At 42.8% G+C, this 20,505-nt stretch overlaps 1 protein-coding gene and 1 long non-coding RNA gene across 2 annotated transcripts; one reads left to right on the top strand and one right to left on the bottom strand.

The window, feature by feature from the left end:
* Window positions 1-3,115: 3,115 nt before the first annotated feature.
* Window positions 3,116-17,192, top strand: HEBP2 (heme binding protein 2). Its single transcript, XM_081943325.1, has 5 exons — window positions 3,116-3,323; window positions 4,419-4,494; window positions 10,799-10,934; window positions 11,891-12,071; window positions 14,839-17,192. Exons 1-5 carry the CDS (start codon window positions 3,241-3,243, stop codon window positions 15,014-15,016), a joined length of 654 nt encoding a protein of 217 aa, XP_081799451.1. The 5' UTR covers window positions 3,116-3,240; the 3' UTR covers window positions 15,017-17,192.
* LOC309387117 lies at window positions 15,490-20,023 on the bottom strand. The gene is made up of 2 exons (XR_014174547.1): window positions 18,937-20,023; window positions 15,490-18,746 (listed from the first exon to the last, which is right to left on the bottom strand). It is a non-coding gene; the product is annotated as an uncharacterized lncRNA (long non-coding RNA).
* Window positions 20,024-20,505: the final 482 nt, after the last annotated feature.

Below are 20,505 nucleotides of genomic sequence, written 5' to 3' on the forward strand. Positions count from 1 at the left end.
ATCCTTTAAATGGCCTCTCAGTCTGGTTCAGTAGGAATCACAATCATGGGAAAGACTGCTGACCTGATAGTTGTGCAGAAATCCATCATTGACACCCTCCATGAGGAGGGAAAGCCTCAAAAAGTAATTGCAAAAGAAGTTGGATGTTCCCAAAGTGCTGTTTCAAAGCACATTAATAGAAAGCTATGTGGAAGGGAAAAGTGTGGAAGAAAAAGGTGCAGCAGGGATGACCACAGCCTGGAGAGGATTGTCAGGAAAAGGCCATTCAAAAGTGTTGGGGACTTTCACAAGGAGTGGACTGAGGCTGGAGTCAGTGCATCAAGAGCCACCACACACAGACAGATCCTGGACATAGGCTTCAAATGTCGTATTCCTCTTGTCAAGCCACTTCTGAACAACAAATGTCAGAAGTGTCTTACCTGGACTAAAGAAAAACAGACCTGGTCTGTTGCTCAGTGGCCCAAAGTCCTCTTTTCTGATGAGAGCAACTTTTGCATCTCATTTGGAAACCAAGGACCCAGAGTATGGAGGAAGAATGGAGAGGCACACACTGCAAGATGCTTGAAGTCCAGTGTGAAGTTTCCACAGTCTGTGTTGATTTGGGGAACCATGTCTTAACTGTTAAAAAAAGCCTCTAAAAAGCACCCACTACTATGAGGCAGGAGAACTGCATGCCTCATCTAGTCTGACTTTAGGCGTTTTATGATCACTCAAGTAGAGTTAAGCAAGGATTAAAAGCTTAAAAATTCCTGACGTAGGTGAGGCACGCAGTTCTCCTGCCTCATAGTAGACGGCGCTCGTTTGGGCAGGGCTTCTTCAGAGGACCCGAGGCAAGAGCAGAGTTGAAATCCTCTGTGAAACAGCTGGAAAAGGTACGTGTGGGTCGGAGGGAGGGGGAGGAATTCAAACTTCATCCTCCTGGTGTGGGGCTTTGGGCAAAGGCTGGAGGGAAGGGCTCTAGCTCGCTTGTGCTCTCCCTGGGGTGTAGCTTGATTGTAGGCAGAGCCACATTGCCTTTTCAAACCTGTAATCAGTGAAGCTGGGCTGGATCCTTCCGGGCCGGGGGAAAGTGTGTGTGCTCCAGTATGGCTCTTTGACTGGCTTCCTGCCTCCTCCTGTGGTCTCCTCGTTGGTGCTCTTCCCGCCAATCCAACTTTGTGTGTGTGTGTGTTTGTTTGAGAGAGAATGAGTGTGAAAGAGGGAAGGGGGTAGGAGAGAGTCCAATCCAACTTCTGTGTGTTTGTGTGTGTGTTTGAGAGAGGAGGGAGGGAAGGAGAGAGGGAGGAAGGAGAGGCAGGGAGAAGAAAAAGAAAGTAAATTTCTTTCGCAAAGGAGAAAAACAAATGCTGTCGCTTTAAATCGGAACTGAGCATGCCTGGCTGTGGAATTCTGGGAGTTGAAGTCCACAAATCTAAAAAAAAATTGAAACCCACCACTGTGTCAGTGCCTCACCAGCCATAAATCTCACAGCACATCACTGCTAAAAAGGCCAGTTCTTATATGTAGTTCTCAAACAGGTAAGCTTTCCCATACAATAGTTAGATTGGATGGCTAGATCATTGCCATGAGAAATGGCATTCTTACCAGGAATGTCTATGGAGATTCTCAGTCCTGGTTGTCCCAAAGGTGTTTTTTCAAGAGTCAATTGGACTTTTCAGAAACTTCAGAAAGTGCCTCTTGAAAAAGCACCTTTGGAACATTCTTACCAGGGTATTACTAATCTGACTTGTTTAATTTTACTTCTTGTGACATTTTGGAGAAGAGTTGAACAAGTAAGAATTTTTCTATGTATATTGATTTATGCAGAAGCAATTGAAAGTTGCAACATTATTATTATTCCTGGCGGTTCTAACAATAAACTTTTGGGCAAGTGAAATGTATGGAAGAATGTACACCAACAATCTGCAGTCAAGCTATCTTTTCAGGTGCGTTATTTTGCACAATGATTCAGGTGCACATCCAACTGTCTCAGATTTTAGCTTTCTTACTCTGAAACGTTGCCGAAGTTCACTGTTCTTATCCTGAAGTTTTGCGAATTGCCTGTGTCCTTACCCCAAATAATACAAGGATTTGGCATTCTTAAAGGTAAAGGTTTCCCTCCCAAATATGTGCTAGTTGTTCCCGACTCTAGGGGGTGGTGCTCATCTCCATTTCAAAGCCGAAGAACCAGTGCTGTCTGAAGATTTCTCTGTGGTCATGTGGCCGGCATGACTTAACACGGCAGGCGCATGGAACACTGTTTACCTTCCCACCAAAGGTGGTTCCTATTTTTTCTACTTGCATTTTTACATGCTTTCGAACTGCTGGGTTGGCAGAAGATGGGACAAGCTCACTCCGTTAAGCGGTGCTAGGGATTCGAACACCCAAATGCCAACCTTTCTGATCGACAAGCTCAGCGTCTTAGCCACTGAGCCACCGTGTCCCTTATTCTGACATTCTTGGCATTCTACAAAAAAAAAGAAAAAAAGTCTTGTTAACACTGGGCAAAGACTTCATTAGAGGACCCTCATCAAACCCTAACAGCGAAACCTTCCTTGGTTGCTGCTTGGCTTTGCCGTGCAAAAGTGCCAAGCGCGTCCCTCCCCGTAAATCCAAAACGAGCGTGGGATTGCGATGTGAACATCCCGTTTGTCCTTCCAACAGGGAAAGAGCGCGAACTTCGGGTGCCAAACTTTCCTCCGCAATCTCCCGAGCGCGAAAAAACGCCCTTGGCCCAGGCGAAAGCCTTCCCCGCCGTCGGAGCGCCCCGTCGAAAAGGCAAGCATTCCCTCAGCGGAGAGAAATGCAGCGCTGTGGGAGTGAGCGGGCGAGATAAACACGAATGCCTTCTGCTTCAAAGAGCCCTTTTCATCTCCCCCTCTCCTCCCCCCCCCCCCTTTGGGCATCTGACAGGAGGTCATGAGCTCACTCCTTCTTTCCCCCGAGAGACCGTGCCACACCACAACAAGCGCCACCAAAAGGAGAAGCTTCCCCCAACCCACCCCGCCCTCTTTCTTTCCCGATCCGGCAAAACAGCCGGCCGACGCTCCCTTAAAATCCCCCAGGGGCCTAGATGCCGCCCATTCGCAACCAATCAGAAAGCCGAATTCTCCGTATGCCCCCCCCTCCCTCCCTGCGTTGAACCAGTAGTTTCTTTCTGCTGTGGGGGTGGTGGTTGAGAGTGTGGGGAGAGGAGAATAATTATTCTCTCCCTCCTGAGCCAGGCGGCCCCGCCCCACGACTCTCGAGGCTAGAAATGTTATGCCCCCCCTTCCCCCCCACCCAACTCTGTTGCCTTTTGCAAAAGCTCCTGCTTGGGAACCAGAGAAGAGGCTACTCGAAAGGTGAGTTTGGGGGATAAAGGCAGGGATAAGTTTTGTTTTGATAGTTATGCTTTGAACTACACACCCCATAGTACTGGGAAAGTGCTGTCCCAATTGAACTCTTTAGAAATCTGAACGGGGGTCAGGTTTTTTTAGCCCATTGTTGAATGAGCGAAGCGAAGCGAGCAGGATATGCCAGGCGGTGCAGTTGTGACAGTTCCTGAACTGGGACTTTTATTCTTTGAATAGAGAGGCACAACAAATCGAAAGGAGCCCAGCTGGTCGCTGGCATGGAGAATAAATGGTATACCCTTCACATTGGAAAGCAGTGCAAAGCAGAAGTGCTGCTGCGGCGAATGCAACAGTTATCAATTTAAGAATACTTATTTAGGAGGACTTCAGCCTTGAGATTTCCACCAAATTGATCAACAGGATGCTGTGGGGGACACTATACAAACCCAGTTAAAAGAACAGGGTGCCTCAGAGCAAGCTTGTACCCAGGAAGTTGTTTCCAGGCCATATCTGTGTTTACAGCCTTTTTTTAAAAAGTCATTTTTACTATTAGAGATTTTTATGTAGGCTTAAAAACTACAGAAAAAGAAGATGTAAAGATAAAGTGAAAGATAACAGAAAGAAAAGAAAAAATGTAAAGATGCAACTTTTCATCTTTGCAGCTGTTACACGAATTATATCACACACCCACACTACATGTTTTTTTAAAACAAACCTTTTTAATTAATAAATTCAAAAATCGCCAGTTCGTTTCTATTCATTTTCAGAAAATACAACCATAAAGAGTTTCCATTTTTATGAAAGCAACTGCTCCTTAATCAAACATGTCCACTTAGCCATTTCTGCAAATGTATTTGCTTACAGTTTTCAGTTCTTTTCCTTGTTCCCTTAGCCATAGCTTTTCTTTCTTTCATCAACGTCGTCACACTAGGATACCATGGTTGAAGAGATGAGAATAAAATGTTTGCTTTAGGTTTTAGTTGTTAAAAACCTACAAGCTAAAATCCTTTGCAGATCCTCTTTCAAGAGGATTGAACCTTATGAATTTGTAGGTTTAATCCAGAATATAGAAGAGCTATAACTTTGTTCCTTTTGTTTATATAGGATGTTGAAGACTATAAAACAAGCCCTTTTTTCTTCTGGCTTGGAGATGCCTAAATGGACTGCATTACCAAATCAGGTGACTTACGTTTTCATTTCCAGCCTTGGATTAGCCTCATTCAACTAGTAATGCAGAGGTGGTATTCAGCAGGTTCTGACCAGTTCTGGAAAATCGGTAGCAGAAATTTTGAGTAGTTCGGAGAACTGGTAAATACCACCTCTGACTGGCCCGCCCCCATCTATTCTCTGCTGCCCAAGTCCCAACTGATCGGGAGGAAATGGAGATTTTACAGTATCCTTCCCCTGGAGTGGGGTGGGAATGGAGATTTTACAGTATCCTTCCCCTGCCAAGCCACCACTGAAGTAACAGGACTGATTCTCCAAGTTATCTTGAGAGATTTAGCAATAGCAATAGCACTTAGACTTCTATACCATTTCACAATGCTTTACAGCTCTCTCTAAGCGGTTTAGAGAGTTAGCATATTGCTCTCAATAATCTGGATCCTCATTTTACCAACCTCAGAAAGATGGAAGGCTGAGTCAACCTTGAATTGATGAAAATCAAACTGCCGAATTGCTGGCAATCAGCAGTCAGCAGAATTAGCCTGCAATATTGGATTCTAACCACTGTGCCACTACAGCTCAAATTTACGGACTACAAAAGATCCAGATATTTCTAAATTAACCCCATTTAACCCAAAGAGATTGTAGAGGCCAAATCCATAGTGTGCGGATGGCAGGAATTTCCTGACATGCTTCTAAGGGGACCTAAATGCATACAAACACTGTAAATTGTTGGAGGCACTAAAGGGGGACAGTTGGAAACCAAATAGCTGCGTTTCTTTTTTACTTTTTCTTTTTGCTATTGTTATTTTGTCTGCTTTTCGTTTTTCTTTAATCGGCACAAACAATAAAAATGCAGTGGAGATCTTAGTATTAAATAGTAAGCTTAAATTGAAACCTTTTATTGTATAACAAATAGTTTTGTGTAAGTTGCAGTTGTTTATTAATGCCATTTTTACCTTTGGATGTAAACATTAAATAACCTTATGACTGACATTTTAATGATCACAGTTAATATTGATATAAATATCTTTTTATTTTTCAATTTTTAAGTTATCTAAACATTGTTTATAATTTCTAATCAATACCATATGCACACTTTTATGCCTAAATAATACAATGTATTACTTAGATTTTATAGTAATAAAATGCAGTAAAACAATAAAAAGTTGTCTGGCACAACTGCCTTCTAGTTCAGACTCTCCATGCCATAGAATCTGCATCACTGGTACTAACGTTGCATAAGTTGTCACTACATAGACGTGACTATCCCAGAAAAAACAATATTAAAGAGACTTAATTTCATATGGCCCCTACTCCTTGTCTATTCTTAGAGCTAGGCTGAGTTAGGAAGGAGACAACCTGAACTTCTCTCACACACTTCCATTGTTCGCCAGCATGAAAGTTGCTTTGTTTATGTAATGTTTGTTTATTTGTTTGTTTATTGGATTTATATGCCGCCCTTCTCCCAAAGGGCGGCGTACAACATAAAAAAAAACCCATATTACAAAAGTTAAAAAGGAAATTAAATAAAGTATCCAAAAACAAACCCAATTAATATTAACAATAAAAATTTAAAAATTAGATTAAAATTAACAATTAAATTAATCATTTATTTTATTCTGTTCAGGCCAGGCCAGCTTGCCGGAAAAGCCAACTTTTTAGGGCACGTTGGAAGGACCGGAGGTCGGGGATTATGCGATGCTCCGGGGGCAGCTCATTTCAGAGGGATGGCGCTCCCACAGAGAAGGCTCTCCACCTGGGGGTTGCTAGCCGACACTGTCTGGCCGACGGCACCCTGAGGACGCCAACTCTGTGGGATTGCACTGGACGGTGGGAGGCTACTGGTGGCAGTAGGTGGTCTCACAGGAACCCTGGGCCTAAGCCATGGAGTGCTTTAAAGGTCATAATTAGTACTGTGAATTGCACCGGGAAAACAACCGGCAACCAGTGCAGGCCACCTAAAAGGGGTGTAACATGGGAGCACCTAGGTACCCCCATGATAACCCGTGCAGCCGCATTCTGGACCAGCTGAAGCCTCCGGGTGCTTTTCAAGGGCAGCCCCATGTAGAGAGCGTTGCAGTAGTCCAGCGGTTTCATATATATGTTGAACAGGAAGCGTGAGACAACTGACCCTTGGGGCACCCCACAAGTGACGCGCCTCTGGGTCAATCCCTGTCCTCCAGTCAGGGAGAAGCCTGTTCCTCCCCATCCAGATCCGCACAGCCTCCAGGCATCGGGACATCACGTCGAGGGCATCGTTTGGGTGGTTTGGGGTGGAGATGAAAAGTTGGGTATCATCAGCATATTGATGATACCGTACCCCAAAACCACGGATGATCTCGCCCAGCGGTTTCATGTATATGTTGAACAGGAGGGGTGAGAGAACCGACCCCTGGGGCACCCCACAAGTGACGTGCCTGGGGGTCGATCTCTGTCCTCCAGTCAACACAAACTGCGACCGATCCGACAGGTAGGAGGAGAACCACCGTAAAACGGTGCTCCCAACTCCCCGAGTCGTCACACTAGGATACCATGGTTGATGGTATCGAAAGCCGCTGAGAGGTCTAATAGGACCAGGACAGAGGAGCAGCCCCTGTCCCGGGCCCGACAGAGATCATCAACCAACGCGACCAATGCCATCTCCATGCTGTACCTGGGCCTGAAACCTGACTGAAACGGATCCAGGTAGGCAGCTTCATCCAGGTACTGGGGAAGCTGACGTGCTACCACACTCTCAACAACCTTCGCTACAAAGTGAAGGTTGGAGACCGGACGATAGTTGGCTAAAGAATCTGGATCCAGGGAAGACTTCTCAAGGAGGGGCCTCACCACCGCCTCCTTCAAGGCGGTGGGAAAGAACCCCTCTCTCAATGAAGTGTTGGTAATCGTCTGGAGCCAGCCTCGTGTCACCTCCCGGGAAGCCGAAACTATCAAGAGGGACACGGGTCCAGCACACAAGTGGCAGCACTAAGTCTTCCCATAATCCTGTCCATGCCCTCGGGGGGTCACAGAGTCAAACTCATCCCAGATAGTCTCTACAAGATTCATCCCCATCGACTCGCCCGAATCTACCCAGTCAGAGTACAAGCCTGTCCGGATCTGAGTGATTTTATCCTGCAGATACTGAACAAATTATTCTGCCCTACCCTGCAAGGGGTCTTTCCCAATTCCTTGGTTAAGTAAGGAGCGGGTCACCCTAAACAGGGTGGCTGGGCAGTTATCTGCGGACGCGATAAGAGCGGAAAAATGTTGCCGTTTTGCCGCTTTTATCGCCACTAAGTAGGATTTAATATGAATTCTTACTAGTGTTCGATCAGATTCGAACTGGGTGGTCCTCCAATCACTCTCTAGGCGTCTTTTTCGGCGTTTCATCTCCCAGAGCTCCTCGGTAAACCAGGGAGTTACCCGGGATTGACACCGGGTCAGAAGTTGCAAAGGCACAATGCGATCCAAGGCCCCAGTGGCCGCCCTATCCCAGGCTTCCACTAGGGCTTCGGTCGAGCTGTGAGCAAGAGATTCAGGAAAAGTCCCAAGCTCCATCAGGAACCTTTCAGGGTCCATCAGGCGCCTGGGGCAGAACCATCTAGTCGGTTCCGCTCCCTGCGGCAAGGGGTAGCAGTATGGAAGTCAAGCCTAATGAGGAAATGATCAGACCATGACAAGGGTTGTATAGAATTATCCCCTAAATCTAGATCATTCATCCACTGCCCAGAGACAAAAATCAGGCCGAGCGTGTGTCCCCTGTTATGGGTGGGGTCTTGAATTAACTGAGTTAGGTCCATAGCCATCATGGAAGCCATGAACTCCCGAGCTGACTCGGATGTCTCGCTTATGATCCTGGGGGATTTCAAGGCAGATTGAAATCCCCCAGGATCATAAGGCAGATTGAAATCCCCCAGGATCATAAGTCTGGGGAAATCAACCCTCAATCCAGCTAACACATGTAGCAGCTCCGGCAGGGCCGATGAAACATAGCAGGGAGACAGGTATGTAACAGTCATACCGCCCATACCGAGACGTACCTCCTGCAACCCACCACTGGACTATCTGTACAGTACATCAATTTTTTCTAGCAATTCCATAACTTTGAACAGTCAGTTGTCTAGTTTAATGAAAAGAAAGACTAGGAGTGTGGTGATAACAGTATTCCAATATCTAAGGGGTTACCACAAAGAAGAGGAGGTCAACCTATTCTCCAAAGCACCTGAAGGCAGGACAAGAAGCAATGGGTGGAAACTAATCAAGGGCAGAAGCAACCTAGTACTAAGAAGAAATTTCCTGACAGTTCGAACAATTACTCAGTGGAACGCCTCCAGAAGTTGTAAATGCTCCAACACTGGAAGTTTTTAAGAAGAGCTCGGACAACCATTTGTCTGAAATGGTATAGGGCATGATGGCGAACCTATGGCACGTGTGCCACAAGTGGCACGCGGAGCCATTTGTCAGGACACGCGAGGCGCTGCCCTGTCAGCTGGCCAGCGCGCAAGCGCGTGCTGGCCAGCTGAGTTCACCTTTTTAAAAGCTATTTTTCGCCTTCCCCAGGCTCCAGAGGCTTCCGGGTTGCTCGGAGGGTCGTTTTAAGCGTTCTGAAGGCTTCAGGGATTGTCCGGAGGCTTCCCTGACGCCTTCGGAGCACTTAAAATGGCCCTCCGAGCAACCCGGAAGTCACTTCTGGTTTGCTTGGAGGGTGGTTTTAAGCGTTCCGAAGGCTTCAGGAAAGCCTCCGGACGGTCCCTGAAGCCTCCGGGGGGCCTCCGGGGGGTGGGGGAGGCTCTTTTCGCCCTCCCCAGGCTCCTATAAAGCCTCTGGAGCCTGGGGAGGGCGAAAAAAGCATGTAAAAATGGGGGGGGGTCGCGCGTTGTGCGCGCATGCGCACTGGGGGTCGCGTGTTGCATTGTGGGTGCGGCACACCCGCACACGACTCCCCTGCGCTCCCCCCACTTGTGGCACGCAAGCCAAAAAAGGTTCGCCATCGCTGGTATAGGGTTTCCTGCCTGAGCAGTGGGTTGGACTAGAAGACCTCAAAGGACCCTTCCAACATTGTTATTCAATTCTATTCTAACTGAACAAATAGCCACAAAGCAATGATTGTTGCTACTCTTTTTGATATTTGTCAGGAGATTAGCCTGACCTAACCTGACGCCTGCAGGTATATGGAGGTCAAAACTATCACATAGCCTTGTTAGAACCAAGTTCTGGGAATTATGGCCTAAACATATTTGAAAGGTGTTTCAACTTCGTGAATAATACTTGGAATTACTACCAAAGCAGAGAGCAAATTTATGTAAAGCCTATTTTCCCCCTTTGAAATAAAAGCCATACATTTGGCACTGAGATGGAAGAGTATAGATCTTTTCTATCTTTCCATCTTTCTATTTTAAATACTTTCTTCTGTAGTAATTTTTTGTCACTCAAAATATTTTTCTAAATATTTCTACCATAAAGAAAAGTATGGTTTCCCTTTTTAATTTAAGAATTCCTTGAAGCAGCTCTTTCGAAGCCTTGGGCAGAAGCCTGGAAAAACTTGGGCTGCTTTAATGACTATAGATATGTGCTGTGCCTATGCTCAGAGTGTACGTCAAGCATTTTTTTCAAATACTTTTTGAGGTGTGCACAGCCACAATACCTAATTGGGGCTGTATGGCGAGCAAGGATGTTGCTATAAGGTCAGATTGCAGGATGGCAGAAGTAAACATTTTTGAAATAAAGTTGAAAAAATGGGTTTTAAATAGCCCTTCTGTCAGTACAATGCCTCCTGTTTGAAGATATTCTATCCTTTATTGTTTATTTACTATGTTACATCTACTTTTCTTCCAATGAGCTCTAGCCAACCCATCTATATTCTCACAACACAGGGTGATTCAGGTATGGCTGACTTAAAGTTCCTGAATGAATGTCTGTGGAGATTCTCAGTCATCCAGGCCATGGTTTCCCAAAAGTGCTTTTCAAAAGATAACTGGGTTTCCTTGGGTTTTTTTCCTCCTTGAATAGGTTTCGCTTCTCATACAAGAAGATGCTGAAGTTCCAAGAAGAACTGAAGAAGCTTCTTGAATGAGAAACAAAATATATTCAAGGAGAGAGAAAAACAAAGTCCAGTTGCCTTTTGAAAAACATCCTTGGGGTACTGAATGAGCTTTGTTGTTAAATGTGGGCCTGCCCTAATCTAAACTAACTCAGTAACCATTGTACTGTAACTCTTAACATTCATAGTTTAATATATGTTTTATTGGTATTTCAATGAATTCCTTCAGAGTTTATAATATGCAAATCATTTAGTAACAATGTCATGATCTGTGACCTTGACTTTTCTTTTAAAGGCATCCGATTATGAAATTCGACAGTATGAACCTGCCAAATGGGTTTGTACATCTCTTAAAACCATAGACTGGGATGCAGCCATCAATGCTGGCTTCATGAAGCTCTTTAACTATATTAAAGGCAAGAATGAAAAAGGTAATATACAGGGTATTTGAATGTATCCAATGTGTGCATCCTATTTTCATGAAATTGTTCCTCTTTTTTACATGGGAAAAAAATCATGCCACACAGATATATTTCATCATGTCCCAAAATGTGTTGCTTTCCTAAATGTCTTTCATGCATATTCTAAAATATTTTATTGGAAGCTGTTCTCTATTTTTTGCCTCAAGGCGCATACAAATATTTTAATAGACATTTCAAAACATGGATAAAGAAATTCTTAAAGTTATTAGAAAAATAATCATTCTGAGGACATTCACTTTACCAATGATTGTGGGGTCAAATTGTTGTGTACCGAGGGCATCCACCAGCAGGTGGTGCTGTCCCGGTCGTCCCTGATTGGCCCAGCCATTCAGCGGGAGAATTACTGTTCTTCTATTGGTTCCCCGTCTGACAGCTATCCATATAAATAGCTGTCAGCCGGGGTTTTTGTTGTTCCGTTCTGTCAGGTTACTGTTGCTAATAAAAGGTTAACTGTTCAGCAGCCTCCTCGTGATTAATTGCCTCAGAATTTAAAACAAATTGCCTCACTCCTCTAAATTTTTGTTTAAAATTGCAAAAAAAGTCTTTAACAATTACATTGGAACCAGTTTCCCTCTGTAGTAGTCAGGTGCATTTTGGAAATATTACTAAAGTTACCTTATTTGTAGGTTTAACTGGATTTCTGGCCAGAAAGCATAGTAGATATATCTGGTGTTTTGACTGAGTTAGCTTAAGTTTAGTCATTTGATTATATTTATTTTGTGTGTAGTTTAATATTGAGCTATATGTTTGCCTGGAATGAAACCATTTTAATCATTGTTTCTGGATGATGATAGCATTAGTTAATGCATGAGAGATTTCAGGATTTTAGCATTCTAATTTAAAGACTTCATCCTTAAAGATTAGCAGTGTCGGGCTAGTGACATGATTCTTTCTGCCTTTTGCAGGAACAAAGATAGCTATGACAGCTCCAGTGACATGCTATGTCCAGCCAGGAGTTGGCCCATTCTCCGAGTCCATTACAACAGTTGCCTTTTATTTGCCATCTCAGTACCAGGCAAACCCACCCAAGCCTTCAGAAGCAGATGTCTTCATCGAAACTAGGCCAGCAATTACAGTCTTTGTCAGGTAAATATTGACCTCTGGTTTCTTGGACTGTAAAAGCAAGGGGAGCTGGGGGAGATATATTATGTTCAGACATGCAAGACATTGTAATCTTCTATCTATATAAATAAAAATGTAAATGTATATTTTTATATATGTATATTATATAGATGTCACACCTGTGACGGGTAAAAACATGTTTTTTTGTAAAAACATGCTTTTTTTGAAAACCAGCGCCATCTGCTGGACGTAAAAGCAACACATGCTATAACATAGTGTTCATTTCTTGAGTATAGTATATTCAGAACACTTCGTCCCGACGGTACCTTTATATGTGTGGCTGGGCTATGGCTGCACCCTTTCCCCTTTCCGCCCCTCCGACGACGAGCTTCGCCATTTCCACCAAGGGGAGCCGAAGCCTTTCAGCCTCCCCCTCCCCTCTCTCCTCCCCTCCCGCCAGGCCTTTGCTGTCTGTGGTAGGGCGGTGCCTGCCCCATCCCTCGGCCGCCTCCTACCCTTAAGCCGGCCTCCCCCCACCCAGCCCAGTGGAGCTCCAGAGGTGGAGGCGGAGCATCTCCTCAGCCCGGCCGGCTGCGCGCGCTCTCCACCCCCTCACAGGGAGCCAGCTATGGCCTCGCCAAGGCGGCTCCGACGGGACAGCGGCTGTGTCAGCCTGTGGCGCAGTGGGGCTGAGGCAGCCGCTGGGTGCACCATGAGGCGGCGACTGCAGTGGTGACAGCGTCTCTGAATGGGGCCGCGGCCAGCGGGGGCTGCCTCGTGTCTGTGTCACCAGGGGCGGCTCTTTCCTCCTCCTCCTGCTCCTCACGGGACGGCGGCCGCCTCCTCCTCTCCTCCTCAGTTCAGCCAGGCCGGGGCCTGTGGGAGCGTCCTCCGTGGCGGCTCTTGCAGGGGCCACCGTGGCTCACTTCCATGCGGTGGCCGCCTCTCCTGGGGAACTTGCGCTTTCTCTTTTCTTTCTTTTCCATTTAACCAGAGTGGGCCACAGCAACGCGTGGCCAGGTACAGCTTGTCTTACAATAAAAGTGTTAGTACTCATTGGTTAGTGCTTCATGTCTGGACTAAACTGGGCCTCAGTATATCACTTATTTTTAAATGATATGTTGATAGTAATGTTTTTGAAGTGTAATAGTTTTGTTTTTTTTAAAATCTATACAGGTAACACAGTCCCTGTTTAAAATATCTACATATTACTACCTGGTGCATATTATTAACTAGCCAGTTGGTATGTGTGAGAGAAAGGTTTCTCCTCTCCCCACCATTTTTAAGTGATTTTAATATAATAATGTTTAATCAGTTAAGGTAAAATAGAATTCTTGTATACAACAGCTACTTGGTCATAATGGAGTATATCAGAGCTAAAACTATTTAAAATTGTTGATAACTGTTGTCTGCCACCTTGTGGTGGATAAAATATGTTGTATATAGTTTAAAATATTCTGGGATTTTAAAAAAGCCTGCCAGAATCAAAAGTTGTTAGATGTTCTCAGATCTTTAGTGATTACAAATGACTAAATATACAGTTTTTCAATTTCTGAGCAACTTTGCTTAAGATCTAACAGTTCTACAAATAATAATACTTAAAAGAAACTAGAGGATGAAAATAAGTATTCTATGGATGAAATTTTTATTCTGTGAAAGGTATTTTATATGCCACTAGCTGATAACCTGGCATTGCCCGGGTATTTATTTAGCCTAATCAATACATTTGTCCTCAAAAATAATCCTGGACCAAATGTAATTTCTAATGTTTGGTTTTCCCCCTTACCAGGGGGAACCCCTTTGTGGAATACTGTGAAGCCGTTACCATGGCAACTCCACTGCTCTGTACAGTAGAAGTCATTTTACGGCAGTATGGTAGAAGCCATTTTAAGGCACAACAAGCTGTATCTTAACAGAACACACATCCTGAGGGGTGTTAGGGTGTTTTACCCCCACAGTATTTGTTCCCAGAGAGTAAGTCATCTGTGTACCAAGTTTGGTTGAAATTGCTCGAGGTGTTCCAGAGTTATGCTGGTACACACACACACACACACACGTATATTTATGTATATGTATATGTCAGTGGGGGGTTCCGGATCCTGTTGCAACCAGTACGGTGCAACGGAGCCCGGTGGCCACATGAATGCACGCACAGCGCGCATGTGTCCTTACCTCCTGTGATGCTCCACGACGCCTCCATGACGTTCCAGCTGCTCAGTGGAGCATCACATAGGCGCCATACGCTGTGCTCGCGTTCACAGATGACCCATTTCCTTGAAATACAGGTAAGGAACAAGAGAGGGCTGTGAGGGCGGGTGGGCCCTCCGGAGCACCATACCGGAATGGTACCCGGTGCTCCCGGCAGGTACCAGTATGCCTGTACCAGGGCGTACTGCCTGCAATCCACCACTGGTATATGTATATGTATGTATGTATTTATGTATATGTATACACACACACACACACACACTCTTAAAACAGCTTTTGGAATTGGCCACCATGTTATTTTTTTAATCTATGAATCTCATTGTTTATTGTATTCAGAGCTAATTTATATTTGTTTAGCATTCCATGCACATATGAAAACATCACGAGGGTATTATGTTACTGCTTTTATATGGATGGATTCTCTTTGCGAGTAAATTAAACAAAGGATAGATGATAGATGGCCGAATAAAAGCAATGTTTAAATTCTGGGGAATGTATTTCATTAACAGTAATCTTTAGTTTTGACTTAATATGTTTGATCTAGGTACTGCTTTGTAAAATATGTTATGTCTGTTCTTAACAGATTATTTGGAGGATTTGCTAAAGCTAAAAGAAATCAAGATGAAATACAAGCACTTGCTGAAACTTTAAGGCGGGATGGAAGAACATTTCAAGAAAAGATCTATTATACTGCTGGTTATGACAGTCCATTTAAGTTGCTAAACAGGCATAATGAAGTTTGGCTTATCAAAAGAAGCTAAAATCTTTCTACATCAACACAGATTATAAGTATTAACTTTTAAATGTTTAATTTAAAAGGGAGTAGTTTTCCTTATATATGAAATATGTATATTTTTCTAACACATTTCTTCACTTTTACCATTGCCTAAATTTTCCTGCTGATATAAAATTGATATTTTTGCTAAAATTTGACTAATAAAGTAATGCTAATAATTATTTTATAATATTTATAATCCTTGAAAGTGTGATGATTTCTGTTTGGTAGGAAATTAACTGAACTTTCTACAAAAAACAGTAATGCTTAAGCCTTTTTCACTAAATTGGAGGCTTAATCTGGGGAGATAGGAAATTTGAAAGGCAGGTAAAGCAACCTAGAATCTCCATGAATCTCATAGTGGTTTTTAGAGTCTTGCTTGTCTTCATTAGAAGACAAACTGCTAAATTGCATTATTTTGCTGCTGATTGTGGCTGCAAAGCATAATGACCTTTGATAGTCTCGAGGCACTAATTAAATCAAAAGCCATCTCAAATCCCCCCTTCCATAGCTAAAGGAATAAGGGCAGAAAGTTACTCTCCTCTTGCATTACCATATCCCTTGGGGGGGGGGGGGGGATTAAAAGGCAGACCTCTTGAACTGGCCAAGAAAGAAATTACTTAAGTAAGCTGGTAGATCCTATCTGCTTTCCACTTTAGCTCTTTTGGAAATGTTACCTAAAAGGTAAGAATGTTAATGCCAATCCCCAGCTTCCTTTTAAATCAAATACTGGTCTGAGGATTTTTAAACACTTCCTATGTGTCCTGTAAATCAGGGGTTGCTGAATTTGGGGTGGCAATTGTGGCCTGTTTAGGGGGCAGTTTTTAGGGTGAAACCGAGAGCAGTTTGCTTCAAAGAGGCCTCCCATTCCCTTTCACTTCCTCAAAATATTGATTGTGGACTTTAATTCTTTGAACTTTGCCAATCCTTCTTCTGAATAATTATTGAATATACTGTATAGATAGTTCTTGTTTAGCAATTGGTTCCAGCAACTCAGTCATTAAGTGAAATGGTTGCTATGTGAAAATCATGTAACTGCTTATGATTTTACTTCAACTTTCCCAACTCCCTCTTATCCCAGTGCTAGAAGAATTAACTAGAATGTAATTTGTATTTACATTCATTAGAGAAGAGTAAGCAGGCACATAATAGGCAATAGACATTGAAAGGAATGCAGTAGGTTGGCTGTTGTACTTGCAGCAGCTTAGGAGGCAAAGAAAAGCCTTCAATGTGAAACTGATTAGGATCTTGTCAGTTTCAGATAGCAAGGCAAGTGGGCTGGAGTGTTCTAATCGAATTATTAAGGTCACAGAGCTGATCTTGTTGACTTGTAGTTAGGACTTTGAGGGAAGTGGTGTGTATGAACAAAAGCAGTTACGGAAATATAGCTTGTTTAAGCAATCTGCAATGGGGCAAGGAAAGGGCAAAAAAAAAAAACAACCACAATTCAGCAAAAGGACAAAGCATTATAGTGCTGACTGACTGTTGTGACAAACACATGATTTGGTAGTGACGCTGCAAAGGTCATAAATGCAGGCATTAGTTGCAGTTACATTTCCAACACCGTTATAACTGCAAAAGGTCACTGTTCGAGGCAGTCGCTGAATGGAGACTTGTACTTAAGAACTAAGCAGCAATTGGAAAACCAGATTCCAGTTGATTGTTATCAACTGGATAACACAATGATAAACACACTTAGATGCCACAAGGCATGTAAATTATCATTCATGTGCTATAAATATTTAAGAATATTCATGCCAGAAGGAGTATGCTTAGGTTCAACTGACATTAGTTTTGCTTTGCTTTTGGGTGAAAATATTTGTGAACTCTTGAAAGCTATAGTGGAGGGAATTTAACAAACTGGCTCTTTAGATTTCCATGCTATTGTCTTCCATATAGGATACAGTTTGTTTTTCTATCACGGAAACCTGCAATATTGCCAATCCATGTTGCTATAATGAAAAGTAGCATAACTTGGTCAGAGAACGACGGTGCTTCCAAACTACTACATTAATGAATTATTAATGTATGGATTACCACTTTTACTACATTATAAGCTGTGTATTTTTATTCCTGAAAGTTTGTAAGATGCTATAGATCTTTTTTTAATGCTTAATGTAGAATTCAATTCTGATACTTCAGCTAAAATACTTATCACAGATCTCCCAGTTATCCTGTATTTTATTCAGTATAATTAACGTGGAAAACTACTAATTGTAGTTTTACTTCTAGATGAAATTGTATTGTATATTGTTTTTTCCTCTTGTTTGTGTATACAGGTAGTCGACTTAAAACCAGTAGCTTAGTGACTTTTTGAAATTATAACATACTCCCCAGGGCTACTTACAACTCAGATTTTAAGTTCCAATGGCCACTTCCATCATATGGTTGCATTTTGGGTGCTTAGCAACTAGCCTACCTTTACGGCCATTTCCAGCATAGTCATGTGACCACAAATCCCCCCTTTTTTTGCCAGAAACCAGTTTACTTTGGGTTTCCAGCAAAAAAATGCCCATTGTGAATAATGGTTTCACTTAAGGACCGTGGTGCTAGCTTAATGGTCATGGTGAATAACTTAATGACCACTGCAAAACAGTTGTAACATTGGGTATGGCCACATAGTAAACCATTTAACAACTGGCATGATTTACTACCATAAGTCTGGGCTCAATTACAGTTGTAAGTTAAGAACTATCAGTAGAACAGGGAATAGCAAATTGAAAGATACAAAATATACATATTTTGTGCCATAATTAATAGAGGAACTATTTCTTTGTACATATTAATCTCTAAACTGTAGCAAGACATAAAAACACTCACTTTTAAATTTTCATGCCCTCTTACAGTTGGCTTAATCATTACCAAATATTAAAAGTGCTTTTAGTACTAAACAGAAGAGGCAAGCCTAAAATTAGACATTGTTTGTAAGCAATTAAACGGTTACTAATACATACTCAAGCCCACAGTATTTAAAATCAAATACTGTAGTTATAGCTTTACTAAAAACATATAATGTTTTCAAATTAATTATATTCACTTTTGGGAACAAATCCTTATTTGGCAAGTATGCTATTTTGTAAAAACATCTTGGTTTAATAGGTATTGTATAAATACATTGGTTAAAGCCCAAGGGAAAAAATAATGAAAATAAACATGTCTGTATATGGCTGATATATGTGAAAGTAAGTATATTAAAAATGTTCTGTTCTGAAGAACATTACACAGAATTCCACAGTGTTAGTTTACCCCACACCAAGCTGATCCAAATGTTCTAAAGGAATCCAGCAGTATTCCTGAAGTAAATCTACCAGCATGTTACCATAAGTGGTTTGTGAAGCATTGAAAAGTCAGTTTGTAGAAAATTGCCCTAAGAACAATTCCTCCATGGTTTGGAGGAAGAACAGAACATTCTGGAGTTTCCTGGAATGTTCTGTTGCTGTAATAACATTTTGCACATACTTACATTCAAGAACAATTGAGTCTTTTCAATACATACTTATACTTAGAATTAGAAATGTTTGTTTTTATTATCTTTGCTTATTCTATTGATTGAGACCAAGAACCTCATTTCATTCATAGTTGTGTTTGTGCACTTACACACCCACACACAATGGATTCAAACACACACATCAACACAAAGCCTGTTAAACCTGCTCAATAGCCAAATCCTACCTGTATTGTGTATGTTAAACAAAGAGAAGTGTCATTGCCATAGGCTGTGTTTCAGTACAATTATTTCTAAGCCTGTGAGCCTTGTCTTGGATTATAATATTTTCCTATTATTGATAATGTGACACAGAATCTACACAACTGGTTCCTTTTAACATTGTTTATTGGAAACTACTGTTTACTTCAAGGTCTGCTTTCTTCCTCCTCACTGCTTGCTTCAAACTCCTGGTTGAAAACAAGTACTGTAGGTAGATTTTTTCGTACGTTCATATGTACAAATGTTTGAAACATATCTAAACATTCTGAGAGTTGAGTTTGAACACATTAGGAGAAACCTGGCTCAAAAACAGTAACTGTGTGGGACCTTGGGGTCCTAGTGAACAATCACTTAAATATGAGCCAGCAATGTATGGCGGCACCCAAAAAAGCTAATATAATCCTTGGTTGTATAAATAGAGGCATAGAATCAAAGTCATGTGAAGTGTTAGTACCATTTTGCAAAGCCTTAGTAAGGTAACATCTGGAATACTGCACCCAGTTTTGGTTACCACATTACAAAAAAGATGTTGAGACTTTGGAAAAAGTGCAAAGAAGAGCAACTAAGATGATTAAATATATTTTTGGAGACAAAAACATGAATAACTGTTGCAGAATTAGTCTAGAGATAAGGACTAGGGGGGAAATGATAGCATTCTAGTATTTCAGAGGTTGCCACAAAGAGGAGGGGGTCAACTTATTTTCCAAAGCTCCAGAGGGCAAGACAAGAAACAATGGATGGAAACTAATGGAAGAGAGAAGCAACCTGGAATTAAGGAGAAATATCTTAACAGTGAGAAAAATTAACCAGTGGAACAACTTGCCATCAGAAGTTGTGGGTTCATCACTGGAGTCCCAAAAGTGATTTTTTCAAGAGGCAACTGGACTTTTCTGGTTTTTCTTTGAAGATATTTTGTTTCTTATCCAAGAAGTTTCTTCAGCTCTAAAGTGAGCTGAAGAAGCTTCTTGGATGAGTCCCAAAGATGCTTTTTCAGGAGGCAACTGGACTTTCTTGTTGCCTCCTGAAAAATCACCTTTGGGACAACCATGACCTGGATGATGGAGAATCTCTACAGACTTCTTGGATGAGAAGCAAAACATCTTCAAAGAAAAAGCAGAAAGTCCAGTTGCCTCTTGAAAAAGCACCATAGACATTAATCACTGGAGGTTTTTAAGAACAGATTGGACAGTCCCTTATCTGAAATGGTATAGGGCAATGATGGCGAAACTTTTTTGGCTTGTGTGCCATAAGCGGGGGGAGCGCAGGGGGGTTGTGCGCAAGTGTGCCGCACCCCCCCCCCATTTTTTGCATGCTTTTTTTTGCCCTCCCCAGGCTCCAGAGGCTTTATAGGAGCCTGGGAAGGGCGGAAACAGCCTCCCCTGCCCCTCCGGAGGCCCTCTGGAGGCTTCCCTGAAGCCTCCGGAGGGCAAAAAATGACCCTACAAGCAAACCGCAAGTGACTTCCGGTGTGCTCGTAGGGTGGTTTTTAGTCCTCCTGAAGGTCCCAGAAGCCTCCGGAGGGCTTAAACCGACCCTACGAGCAAACCAGAAGTCCATTCCTGAACTTCCGGTTCGCCCATAGGGCTGTTTTTTTGCGCTCCAGAGGCTTCAGGGAAGCTCCTGAAGCCTCCGGGGGGGGGGGAGGCTTTTTTTGCCCTCCCCAGGCTCCTATAAAGCCTCTGGAGCCTGGGGAGGGCGAAAAATGGTTTTTAAAAAGGCTGAACTCATGAACTCGTGCACGCTGGCCAGGTGACAGGCCAACGCTTTGC

This window comes from Natrix helvetica (genome assembly GCF_964273705.1).
Source record: "Natrix helvetica genome assembly, chromosome: 2".
Taxonomy (NCBI): domain Eukaryota; kingdom Metazoa; phylum Chordata; class Lepidosauria; order Squamata; family Natricidae; genus Natrix; species Natrix helvetica.